Consider the following 13,411-nt stretch of genomic DNA (forward strand, 5'->3'; position numbering starts at 1 on the left):
GTTTCAGGCGAGTTTTAAGTTCTTCTCACCTAATTTTTAACCAGATAATATGCCGTATGTTATACAGTTAAAAGTAACTCGCTGTGTTCGAGCAAGGAATTAAAAGCTGTCATGCTAAGTCTATATGCCGCCAATGCATCTTTACGGTGCATCATACTAAGCCAGGTTTTCCAGGCCCATGCATGAACTGTGGGTTGACTTTCCTATTTTATGTAGAGCCTGTAAAACTGCACAAGGAGCCACATGCTCTTGGCACAGTCTGACCATCTTGAGTGCAGTATTTGCAGAGACAGTAATACAGATGACATGGAGTTCTTCATTTAAAGTGACAGTGAGAAAAGCGTCTGGTGGAGTTAATTACAAGCTTTATGGTTTGCTTCACTTTATTAACGTTAGGAAGCTGGATGACTTTAAACACAGCCAGACTCACTCCACTGGCCGTGACTAAGGCCAAATTGCACAGAGAGGCAGAGATTTCCCCAGTCGATAAATTACAGCATATGCAATTTATCTAATTAGCTGCTTTAAAGTTGAGTTAAATTCGCCTTCATTCCTGCATCGAGTCGGGACGTGCTGCAGTGGTCCCAGCTTGACTCTCCAGTTCTGCAAAAAATATTCTGCACAGATGGTGATTGAAGTTCAAAGTATGGCATTTCCAGTTTTTTACACACCAGAGGAAGAAATAATGTCTCAGCTAAATTAAATTTTTTTGATGAGGTTAGCTCTTCTTAGCTTGCTCCTTTAGACATGTAGTGGGTTTTGGGTTTATAATGAGAGTACATAATAAAGCAGCCTGAAAAATACAACAATAGATTAAGGTGACACACAATTTTATAAAAGCATTAAAGGAATGCTCTTCACTTGAGAAGAGCAACTGAACAACACAGTTTTTGATTATCACTCTAAAACAGTAACCTTTAAGAAAGTAGTTCAAATCTTGCTTTCTTACATCCACACAGATGGCCAATCACTGAGTGAAGTGGCCGTGATTGTCAGACGGTCGATTTCAGAAGGTTACACTAACTGAAGCGGCCCAATTGATTCGTGCGTGGTAAAGCTATAGGTGGGAAAGATTTCAGATGCCGTTCAATGATGCAACGAGCACTTTTGGCTCAATGATTGCTCTGTGGACGCCGTTAAATGCAGCAACATCTGTGGATTGGTCAGTGCTGTGACACGGTGGAGGATAAAGGTCAGGGGTCAACCATCAAAAACAATCATGGTTGACTGAGCAAACTTCATTTTTACCAACAGAAACACAGCGGGGGGTCACTCTGATGATGCTCTGAAAGCTTGAACTTTTACTTTTGCTCCAGCGGCTACACTAATGCTATTTTTTTTTCTTTAAATACAGATTAAATTCCACTCCTCTCTTATAAGCATAAAAAGCGCAAACGTTTAGGAATGTCGTACGTCAACTATTGAGAAATGGAGGTTGCTAAGTGGAATAGTGACTCCTAAATCAATTATAGTGATTTCCCTGTCTTTGACTGCCCATTGCCTTGGCCTGAAAAAACCTTGAACAAGAACTACAAAGAGAATCAAAGCCTTCCAGCATTTAAATCCCTGCTGTCCCTTCCATTCTCTGACGAGGCTGCACTCCTGTGCTCAGTCTGGGGTTGAGTCCGCTGGCTGCCCTGGCTGACTAATGAAGATAGCAGGGGGTGGGCGTGTTTGTTTGTGTTGCAGCTGAACCACACTGTGCTTAACATGACTCTGGGTTCAAGTGAAGGTTTTGTGTCTTTGTGGCTGCTCAGTGGAAAACATGACTACTGGTCTGAATGACAGATTAAAGCTGTAAACTGAGCAGGGGGCTGAGCGTGGGGGGTGTATGGTGTTCACATGTGTGGAAAAAAAAAAACCTGTACACAAGACACTGGCAGCCAGTTCAGTTCTAGAAATGCATACTTTGCAGAATAAAATCTAGAAACTTCATGTTTAGATATTATTGCAAATAATGAACTGTCTTTCTATTTCATAAAGTGATAACTGATTTTTTTTTTTAGGAATGACTATTATAGTAAAAATAAGATAATCCTGCTGGAAGTGCCCCAGATTGCACTGGGAAATAATGCTCGACATTTGTGTTTGAAATTAGCTACAGATTTTCTTGTAACTATTCAGGTATTGCAACAATGACACTGATGTAAAGATATATAAAATAGCATTAAAGTGAACCACTTTCAATTTTTTTATACTAGAGCTCTTTTACAGTGGCAACCATCCACTTTGGCCTTGGTCCCACTTTGGCAAGTTTAGAGATAAAAGTACCGTATTTTTCGGACTATAAGGTGCACCTGATTACAAGGCGCATTAAGCAAAACAAGTTCATTTTGACAGATTTTTGAGCGCCATGTACCACATAAAATCAGTTTGGGGTTGCCACAGTGAGTCATCCTCCTCCACCTCACTCTGTCCTCTGCATCCTCTGTCCTCACTCTAACATAAGGTGCACTGGATTATAAGGCTCACTGTGGATTTTTGAGAAAATTCAAGGATTTTCAGTGTGCCTTATTGTTCGAACAATACGGTACTTGAAGTAGCTGAAGTCGTTCAAAGATCTACCGCAGGTAAGACTATTTTTTACGACATTTCCACAGAACCATACTTCACAATATTTGAACTACTCCTTTAAAGATACTTCATGTTGGATTTGTGATATACTCATGCTTTAATGATCTAAAACAGGAGTATACATTTAAAATAATTATCCCTGCTTGTACGATTACAGAAGTGCACACTTGCCCTTGTAACATTTTCAAGTCCCGTCTTACTTTGATTTTGCTTCTAAAAAAAAAAAAAAAAGAAACGACTTAACATTAACCACAAATGGAATTTAACGTTTAAATAAATCAATATGCAAACAGCCCAGAGGATATGTAATAAAGCCGCCTAATCAGCTGCAGTTCTTGGTGTGCTTCAAGCACTTGCAGGATATTCATTGGACTGTGGCAAGGACGCTGTGAGAATCTTCCAACTGGTTTGTCACAGAGTGTTGTGACCACTAAAGTGATCACAGCTTATGAAACACATCATTCAAGTCACAAACCACCAATTCTCTGAAAACTGCAGATAAATGCAATTTGTGCTTGTAGTAAATTTGAGCATTTTGTGTCAAAGGGCACTCATGTTACACCATTACTAACCACAGAAGAGTTGATCAAGACTTTAGAAATTGTAGTTGCATAGTAATGCAATAACTCTGATAATGTACTAGTAATCACTGATTCAATCACCTTGGAGTGACATTTAATAGAGCTGAAGAGATTAAATAGTTTGCTAAATGACTTTCCAGATGACTGCAGCTACTGGTATCTCATCACAAACGTAACCTGATCCATCCTTAAATCATCCTGAGTATAGTGACAAATTTCACTTCTCATCTTTTAGTCAGTTTCTTAAATTTATATTTCCTGTGACTTTAAATGACCGTGAAACCAAAGATTAAAGAGATGAAATATACTTCTTTCACTTGCTTCTGGTTGACAGAAACACAAAGATTAATGTGGTGGTGAACATTGGTCCACCTTTAACAGCAACGTTTGTTAATAAATTGAAGAACAGCTCTCCCGTGATTGACAGTATTATTTCAATGGGGACGAGCAGTTCAAAAGCAGGTTAGGAAACCGCTCCTCATTAATTCTCTTAATCCATTATCTACAATTTAACCTTGACCTGCCTTTATCAAATGGCTTCCTAAGAAGATGGGGAGGGAGGGAAAGCGATTGTTTGAAGCGGAAGTAATTTACCTGATGGCAAAAACATTTTCTGCAAAAAAAAAAAAAAAAATCTGTGCTGCTGCTTGCACTGGTCCAATTTGTTACTGACACATAAATGATTAACTCCAAACCAAAAGTGAAAATATTGTTTCACACATAATTACATTTTCTTGAGCTCCTCGCTGGATGTTTTGCATATCAAATTTGGTGCACCTTGTTGCAATCCCAGAGTTTTGATTAAAGATATGAACGTGACGCCTTTCTCGCCCTGTGTTTTGGTAAACACAACAGTGGGCATGGGGACTACAGGAAGGGGCTTCATGTTAGAAGAAGCTGGTATAAAACACTTTTTTTGTCACCTTTTAGGAGAAAATGAGTCATCGATTGATATGGGTGCCAGCTATGACCATCACAGGTGAAAAGCAGCCTAGTGTGAATGTGCAATCCATAAAAAGCAACTAAACATGCCACCATGAGACATTTTACTTGGAAGATTTTACCTGCTAGCAGACATTTTCCCTCCAAGCAGAGGGAAACATTACAGAGTCATTTTGATTGCCTCAAATGATATTCCTGCTGAGGTGATCATCAGCACGTAGCCTGATTAGATATTTCACACATGCAGCTGCTAATTCACAAGAAAAGTATGCCGCCACTGCTTTTAGGGTGGTGGATGATGGAGGGGAATGTTGATAAAAGCGTCCATGTTCAACACAGTGAGTCAGTGTTTCTGACTGCCATGTTCTGCACCGTTCCAACGGGCCCTCGAGCTGTTTTTGTATTCTGCCAGAGTCCTCTTCTCTCAAAAGCCCTGGCTTTGCTGTAGTTCATAACTCTTTATCACACATGCATCATTTTAAATAATAAAAAAAAAAAGCACACAAAACATAACAAAACGTTAAAACGGGTGCGATTTTGCAGGAAACCAGAAACAGATTACGGAAAAGGTTATTAAAAAGAATATAAAGCTGTGTTAATTTTATATGTTAATATTAAACAAGTCACAAAATGCTCAGAGTGTTATATAACATAACTTTTAACTCTAATGTGTTTATTATCCATGGTACTTCACATTAGATATCTTATTGGGAATCACAGAAACTGATCATGCTGTAATAACGATTAGAAAGAACCACCATGAGTTAAAAAAACAGCTCACTTTAATTAAGTTTGGTTAAATTTGCTACTTAATTCACTTAACACTCACATTCAGTTAGCCTTTGGCAGACAATATGCGTCTGGCGCATCGTTTTTATAATTTAATGGCAACTCTAATCACACAAACAATTAGAATTAATAACCAGATGGGCTGTTTTCTAAACTAACTGCGGTTCAGTGCAATATTATTATAACGTAACATGACTTATTTACTGTACTCTATTAGAAAGACCAGTGTTTGAGATGCTAATTGAGAGTTGAACAAAATTTAAGATCCTTTTAGAGAAAATGTGCACAGGCCTTATGAAAAATACTTTCAATGAATCATGTTAGAAGTGTATTGCTGATGTCGCTTGACTGCAAATTTAGCTCAGTAGAGTGTTTTTTTATTAGATTAATATGCCGTCAGAGTTTTACCTTCTTTGCAACATAGACTGCTCTTAAATTACTCATACAAAGTCAACAACTGCCTTCGCTAGCTCTGAAACGTGTCCCACCATCCATCCTGTCGCTGTGTTTTAACCCAGATCCCTCTCTTCTTCTTTTACTATGCATTACATAAAGAGCGATAGGATTTATAGCAGACCTTGCTTGCACACATCTCTGTCACATCATTTCTCTTTCTGAGGTCATCCCATCCATCCTACCCTACCTCCTTGGAGGGGACTCTGGATCCCTTCCGTCGTGACCACCAGCTTTCCACCATAGCAATGAGGCAGGAGAGCACCACGCCAGCTGCCAGGACGCAGAAGACGCCAGCAAAGCTGTGGATATCGAGGGCGTTGCCACGCTGTCGTGTCTGCTCTAAGCTGTAGAGGTCACAGGGGCTGTCCTTGGGCCACCACTTGAGTTTTAGGATATCCATGTCCCCATTCTGCTGCAGTTCCAGGATTCTAGGACACGTGGACAAACAGATGCATGTAAGCATGTTTTTTTTTTTTTAAACATATGAAAATAATCTGCAAATTGAAGCCCATTTAAATATCACACGCCTATTGTGAAATCAAATAACTTATGAAGCTTCAAACTGCTGAGAATACAAACACAGAGAACGCATTAAGCAGCCAGTAAATATGCAGATAAATGAGCAGCAAGCCAGACAAAGCATTCAGTTTGAATAATCAGGTAATTGATGGCATTCAAGTACCAGTTAAAATATTACTTTGTCAAAAGAGTTCTTGCTCATTAAAAAACAGCCATGGAAAATAAATTATGTGCACAAATCAATACCATAAAACCCAAACACTGCAGCTTTTTACTGCAGTTGCTGGAACTCCTGCCTGCCATTTGAGGGCAGTGTTGGCCAGTTCAAAAACTTCATCCTCACTGACAACCATATTGGGCTGTCAAACTCATTATGGCTAACATTAATATGTTTTGCAGCACAGCGCAAGTACACTGCCACAATGTCATTATGCGGCTTAGCTTTAGTCGCACGATTGATGGCTTCAGAGAGGATACAGCTCAGAGGTTGATGGGGTCCCTCTGTTAGCCTTCAGCTTATTATTTAACTGGGTCGTTCATTTTGGTTTGGAGGAAAGCTGCAGACAAACACACACACAGCGACAGGCTTAAAGATATTTAACAAATCTGGTATGTGGGGAGGGGGTGGTAAAAGAAAGACATACAATAATGAAGAAGGCATCCACCCCCCACACGTCAGAGACATATTCCTATTAACAGAGATAACAAATAATAATCCAGCATGTGTAAACTGAGCCAGCACAGACGACGGTCAATCCACAACAAACATCCTTCAAGCCAGGCAGTCGCAAACTTCACTGCATTTGTGTCCAAGCAACCAAAACAAGGATATCAACATATGCACATCGAGACAATGATTAAAACTTTCAGTGATGACATGAATGGAAGCGCTTATCTCTCATGTTCATTTTTCCTCGTACAGAACTCAAAATGAATATTGAAATCAATCACAAAATGCAAATGAGCCCTGCAGCTAAATAATTCATCTGCAGTAACAGGGAAAACGAGCCATTTTGACGTGAATCAGACAAACAGGCTAACATGTCACTTTTGAACTGTGGCAATCTCTTTCTGAGACAATCTCTTTCGCTTTGTGATCCGATAGCTTTAAATAACCACAAGTTTAGAAGCCAGAAAAGTCATTCTAATAAGACATCATGCCCATTTTCTGTGTCAAACCAGTATATATTATCTCCAACAGAACATTTTTATTAATATTAACATGCAACATATAGAAAAAACAAAACAAAACGGGTTTTGTGGTGATGATAGCATTGAATGTTAGAAATGTCAGTTTTTCCCTGTGCTATTTGCTCTTCCATTTCATATTTATGAAACATTTAGAAAAAAAGCTTTTTCTGATCTCTTACAAAAACAGTTATCGTATTTTCCGGTGTATAAGTCGCAGTTTTTTTGCATAGATTTGTCAGTCATGTGACTAATACGCTGAAGCGACATAAACTTTTTTTTTTTTCCATATTCATAACAATTTTGACTGATGCTTTAAATTTCTAAGAACTGCAACAGCGAGTCCTCCTGTGTGCACTCGTTTCACGCAGCTGGTGCAGGTGGAGGAACGCTGGAGAGATAGTGGCTTTGGCCACAATGGATGTATAGATGGATGGAGCCGCGCCACCCAGGTGAAATGAAGCTGTTTGACATTAAAGTGCATTTATTAAGGAAAAGTTAAACTGAGACACACCTTTGCTATAATGTCGAACAAACAAATAATTGTTTTAAAGTGTTAATTTTGTGAAATTTTGAAAAACTGCAACAGCGAGTCCTCCCGTGCGCGTTCGCTTCTCTCAGCTGGTGCAGGCAGAAGAACACTGGCAAGCTAGTGGCTCCGGTCATGATGGATGGATGGATGGATGGATGGATGGATGGATGGATGGATGGATGGCGCTGCACCGCCCAGGCAAAATTAAGCTGTTTTGACCATTAAATAAACACATAATAAACGTGATGGATCAGCGGTGACACAATAAACGTGACTTATACGCTATAGCGACTTATATGTTTTTTTCCTCTTCATGATGCTTTTTTTTGATTGATGCGACTTATACACTGGAAAAATACAGTATGTTGCACACGTTTGTCGTAAAGCACCTACATGAAAATGTACATGAACGCTTCCTCCAAATATATTTCCAGCTGTGTCACTTATAGCAGCAACAACTGAAAACAAATACAGCTTCTAAGCAGAACTGCTTAAGTGCAGCGAGGGGATTCTTTGCAGCCATGAACTGAGGATGCTGCTACAGCATCATCAGCAGGAACACCTTCCAAAACTACCACTATGTCCACAGAGGTGTAGTCATTCATATAGTTGGGACTATATTGCAACTTGTTGGTGTTGTCCTGAAGAATAATTTCTCATGATTATTTATGTAGTGTTTGACTTTCCTTTATGAAATTAGGAACTTGATTCCTGGTCGATGTATAGTAAGTAGATTGCTTTCTTTTGTGTTTATGTAATATCTAGTTTCCCCCAAAGGTTCAAACGTCTGAGGCTTTTAAAGATGAGTTGTAAGAATCCTTAGCTGAAACTGGATGTTTTCCTAGGTTAGCAGTGATTTTGATCGTGCCATGCCTCCCATGGATGTTTTTATTGCTCCTGTCAATCAGAGAGTGGAGTCAAGAACGCTGACCTTTACTGGAGCAAGAGACTTTCACTCCCTTGCTGGGATTTCTTGGATCGTTTGAGTGATTTTGAAAGGGTTTTTTTTTCATGGCCCCTATCATTAATATCTGACTGTAGAATAAGTACTAATGTCTTTAATACTGCATTTTACAAAAGGAGACCCCATATTAAACCCTCTTTCATTCATTTACTAACCTCAACATAAATTAACTGCTGATGGCCTAAATTAACTACATATATGAATTAGCTCAACCTTAAACATCCAAAGCAAAGTAAGATGCACACCAAGGAATAAGAATAACGTAAAATAAATCATCATTTGATGTGCATCTGCAGCTGAATAACATTTGAGGTTAACTCAATACAAGATTCCTGCCACAACCAACTGACCTTAGAAAACACTGATATTTTAGAGCTTTTAGGCTAAATTTTGGTGTGGTAGTAGCCGAGCATCATCCTTAAAAGATAATGATACTGAGTGCTACACTTATTGCAACATTTTTGCTTAAAACTTTCACATTTATTGTTGTGCAAGCAAATTATCCTATGAACCAGCTGACGGAGTTTAATGAAAGTAAACACTTGATGTACAACAGATTAACTGATGACTAATTGACTTTGGCTAACTTTAGGCCTATAAATGTGAATACTTTGAGTTGAAATCAAATTAAATTTGGTTAAATGGAAGAAGAAAGAAATGGTCCTCTGCTTCCACCATCAGGAGCATTAATCTAACTGCAGATCTGCAGGCTGGTTTGCAAACAAGAATGAAAAGTTGCAGATTTAATTACATCGTCTTTCACAGAAACAATTGCAAACACCCACTTTAAAAGAAACACATTACCATTAAAAACAAACAAACAAAAAAACAACAGATTTTTAATAAGTGCCCAGTGTAAGGTGTGGTAGCACTTTCTTCACACCTGTTTGTGTCTGTATTGTCATTGCAAAATGCCAAGTGATGGTGGGAACGCCTGCTGACATTTAAAAGCACGCAAGTCATGGCCCTTCTGACTTCCTACACAACTTGCAGCAATAGTACCTGTTTGCTGGGAAATGGTATAAAGCTGTTTATTTTTAATTGGTAATTTATGTTTATCAAAAGGTGCAAAAAGCTAATTATATTAAAAAATGGCTTGTATGAAATGTTATACACAGTGCAGTGTGTTATTAAGCATTTAGATGTGACATTTATTTATAACACACAAGTTAGTTTTTTCATGCATGATGAATGCTCAAATTGTCCGTTGTTTTATAAGTTAAGTTACTTTGTTACTTGTTAAAGTTATATTTATAAAAACATAGTAACTGGTTGTATTTATGGTGAGACTTGTAATTGAAAAAGATAGCCAGTTAGAAGCTGTTCAGCATCTTGAAGTTCACAATAATTGGCCGCTGAGTGATGACCCCTGTCAGTGGTTTAGTGCTTTTAAGGGTGGAAACCATTTAATCATTTAACCCATGATGACCCAATGCAATATGTATGCATTTATACCCTTCAAGACTGGAGGAATGGACATGCCTCATAAATATATTCAAGACATGCAAAATATTGCAACAAAAAAAGAAGCCAAACACCAGAACACAAAAGTCTACATTTGAACTGAAATAATGTTGTTTTTTTTTTTATTTGACCTCTCTTGTTTCTTCAGGAATAACAAATAATAGAGATAAGTGCACATTTTTTTATTTTTTTTTCCCACAATCTTCAAGACTTTGAGGCTCTTTTATTGAAAGCCTAGGCTGTAGGTTTTATGAATCAGATTTAGTTAAGTCTAAATTACACTTTTTATGTGTTTAACATAGAGTTTTTCTTTGTTCATTTTCTTTAAACTTTGTTCAGAATGTTTAAATGAAGGCTTTAAAAAAAAAGAAATAGGTGATGTAGCAGATTGAAAATGACACGAGTGGAATGCACTTTGCTGAACTGTGCCACGCTTTATGAAACTTTTGATTCGCTCAGAAAGCTATACATGGTAAAATCAAACAAAAATGTGTCAGACAGTGTTCTGAGAGCTTTGTGTGACTTCTCACTGTGGGCATCAAACTTAAAAATGATAATCTAAAGTGACACCCAGATATTTTTATTCACACACTATCTTCAGTTGCGTATTGGGCACCGCTTTAAAAATACCAGCACATTTCTCTTTAATCAGAAAACACTGACACCCTTTAGGTATGGTTCAGTGCCAAGCACTTAATCTGCTTCTAAAATTTGCCACGCATCCTTGCCAGTTTGTTTCTGCTGAGAGTATCACAGAGAAATCCCTGTTTATAAAACTTAAAACAAGATTTTTTTCTCGTTCCCTTAAAGAAATGTGCCTTTTATACAGAACTGACCTTTTTATCTGTCACTCTGGCAATAGATGCCTCACACACAACCCTCCGCTCTCATGCAGTTTCAGAGAAAGACATATTACACACAGGATAATGAGATGGAATAAGAGTGATCCCACCTATAACAGAAGCCTGGCAATGCTTTGTCAAAATGTTTCATCATTTCTTGTTTGGATAACAGCCATCTTGTAAAGAAGTCTCGTCAGAGCTGGAACTTTTTCATGTCTGTCAAAATAAAAGTCATACTTCCTGTTCAGGGGAGCTGTCTCTTATTTACTTACTGTTCTGCAAAAGAAATCTCAGGGAAAAAGAAAATCGGTTCTACACTGAAGAAGGGGTAACAATCTGCGCTTGTCTCTTGTTTCATGTGAACACAAGGCTGGTTGGATTTACACAGACTTTTACTGTTGATATTTATGGGTAAATGCTGTAATTTAAAAAAGTGGAAAAAGTTATTAACAATAATGTTCTTGAACTGATGCCACCTGAATAAACAGCTCAAACATTCTGCAGGAAAGTCCACATGATTTTAAGAAGTTACCATATTTTTTGGACTATAAGGCGCACTTAAAATACTTTAACTTTCCTCAAAAAGTGACGAGCCTTATAAAATGGTCATCTTATGGATGAATTCTGGTTGTGCTTACAGGCCTTGAATCAATTTTATGTGGTAATTGTGAATGAATTGAATAAAGTTTGACTTATCTGACTGTTTTGTTTTGTTTCGCTTAATGCGCCTTATAATCAGGTGCGCCTTATGTATGAAAACAGACCCCTTCATTGATATAGTCTGAAAAATATGATATTAATCAAAAATCAAAGTGGGTTCAAAGCATGAACCCCCCCCCCCCCCCCCAAAAAAAAATAAAATAATAATATTTCAACTCCAGACATTCATCAGAAGATTTATTATGGTGTGACTAAGCTTCATGTATCTTTAAGTCTTTGAGAGGGGACATGGCAGAGCAGATTTGAGATTCAGGACAGAGCGCTCAGCTCTCTCAGCCCTCTATTATGACCCCGTCTGCCCGTAGAGCTCATCATCTATCATTCTGCACTAATTGGACTATCAGAGTTATGCAAAGGCTGCTTCCCTGATGGGCCCTTGAATCAAACCCAAACACTTACATGTGCTGACGAGAACATGCTCCCTCACACTCGTGCAAACATTTTGTCTGCGTTAGCATTTATCTCACATTTTACTCATTGGCGTTAATCTGCTTTTGTTCTTTTTGTGCCCATAGATAAACATACAGTGATTCACCTCTGTAATTGGTACATACTTAAAAGATGGCGGACATAAATTAGATGTGGCTTGATGCCCTCTGTAAACTAGTTTTCTCTCACAGTCCAAAAAACACCATCCACCACTCCGCAATACTGAACAGCAAGAAAAGAGTATGAAAATTGAATGAATAAAAGAATTAAGTCTTCAAATCATGGACTGTTTCAAACTGATTCCACTCGCATAATAATGTTTGTTGTCAAGATCAGAGGAGATCTTTGTTAATTCATCCCCACTTCCTTCCCTGTAGCCAAGTATTCATTGGCTGAATGTTACATGAGACACAATGCCAGAGAAAAAGAGTGTGGCGACGTTCATTTTTTAATGCACAAAAAGCAGTTACCACTGCTCTCGATTTATCTCTATGCCATGCCTGACAAGCTGGATGAAAGGCCACTGTGTGCTGCCTGACTAAAAAACATTGGTTAAGTCAAAGGGTTCCTGCAGTACACCATCTGTCTAGCTCTCTAATTTGGCTTTTGACGTCTCACCAAAAAAACAACAACAAAAACACAACCCAACTCATCTTCCCTTAAAACAATGCACTGGCAGACAGCATTTGTAGAATAAAACAGACAGGGAAGGCTTGTACAGGCGTTCAAACTGCCTGATACACACAGAGCATTAAACAAAAACCAGTCTGTCCTCTGTGGTGTGTTCAGAAACAATGACAAACAGAAGCAATATGATACAAATGATTAATCAAATTATGAGCAACTGTGTGTCGCCACCTTTGTGCAATTATAAAAGAGACACGTTTTATCACACTGGTTTTAGTAGAAACGACGGTAAAATATAAGGCAAGAAATTCTGTAGATTTATTTTGTTCAGTACCTTGTGTTTTTCCCACTTTTATCTTCATATGTAGCAATATGAATCATTAGAAAGGAGTGCACGGTCTTGTTTTTCATTGTTTCTCATTCCTTCAAGGTCTGTTAGTGTTTTGTATTTAAAGATTCATAACTCAACAGCTTGCTGTCTGAAGCATAAATAAATAGATCTCTTTAAATCCCAAACCTTGTACATAATTTCAGTACGAGTTGTGGTTTTGTCCCTGGTGCCGTTTTTATGTCTGTGTTCCCCCAATCCTCTGTTTCTCTTTATAGGGTTTGTGTTTCTTTAGTATTTAGGCCCATCTTGCATCCTCTGTCTCTTTCTCTGGCATCTGTGATTACTCACAGGTGTCATCACTTGGTCTAACTGGTGTTTCCTGTATATAGGTCTGTCTCTGTGTTAGTCTTTGTTCTGGCATTGCTATCTCCCCACTGGTAATGTCCTGTCCTG

The 13,411-nt window shown here is 38.3% G+C and overlaps 1 protein-coding gene across 1 annotated transcript in view; it reads right to left on the reverse strand.

The window, feature by feature from the left end:
- Positions 1–13,411, reverse strand: part of grid2 (glutamate receptor, ionotropic, delta 2) — a 724,936-nt gene that overhangs the window by 5,619 nt on the left and 705,906 nt on the right. The window contains exon 15 of the mRNA XM_037680996.1: positions 5,530–5,770. Within this exon, the coding sequence (XP_037536924.1) occupies positions 5,530–5,770 (241 nt within the window). The remainder of the gene's footprint in view (positions 1–5,529; positions 5,771–13,411) is intronic.

Source organism: Nematolebias whitei, chromosome 8, assembly GCF_014905685.2.
Source record: "Nematolebias whitei isolate Nwh7 chromosome 8, NemWhi1, whole genome shotgun sequence".
NCBI lineage: Eukaryota > Metazoa > Chordata > Actinopteri > Cyprinodontiformes > Rivulidae > Nematolebias > Nematolebias whitei.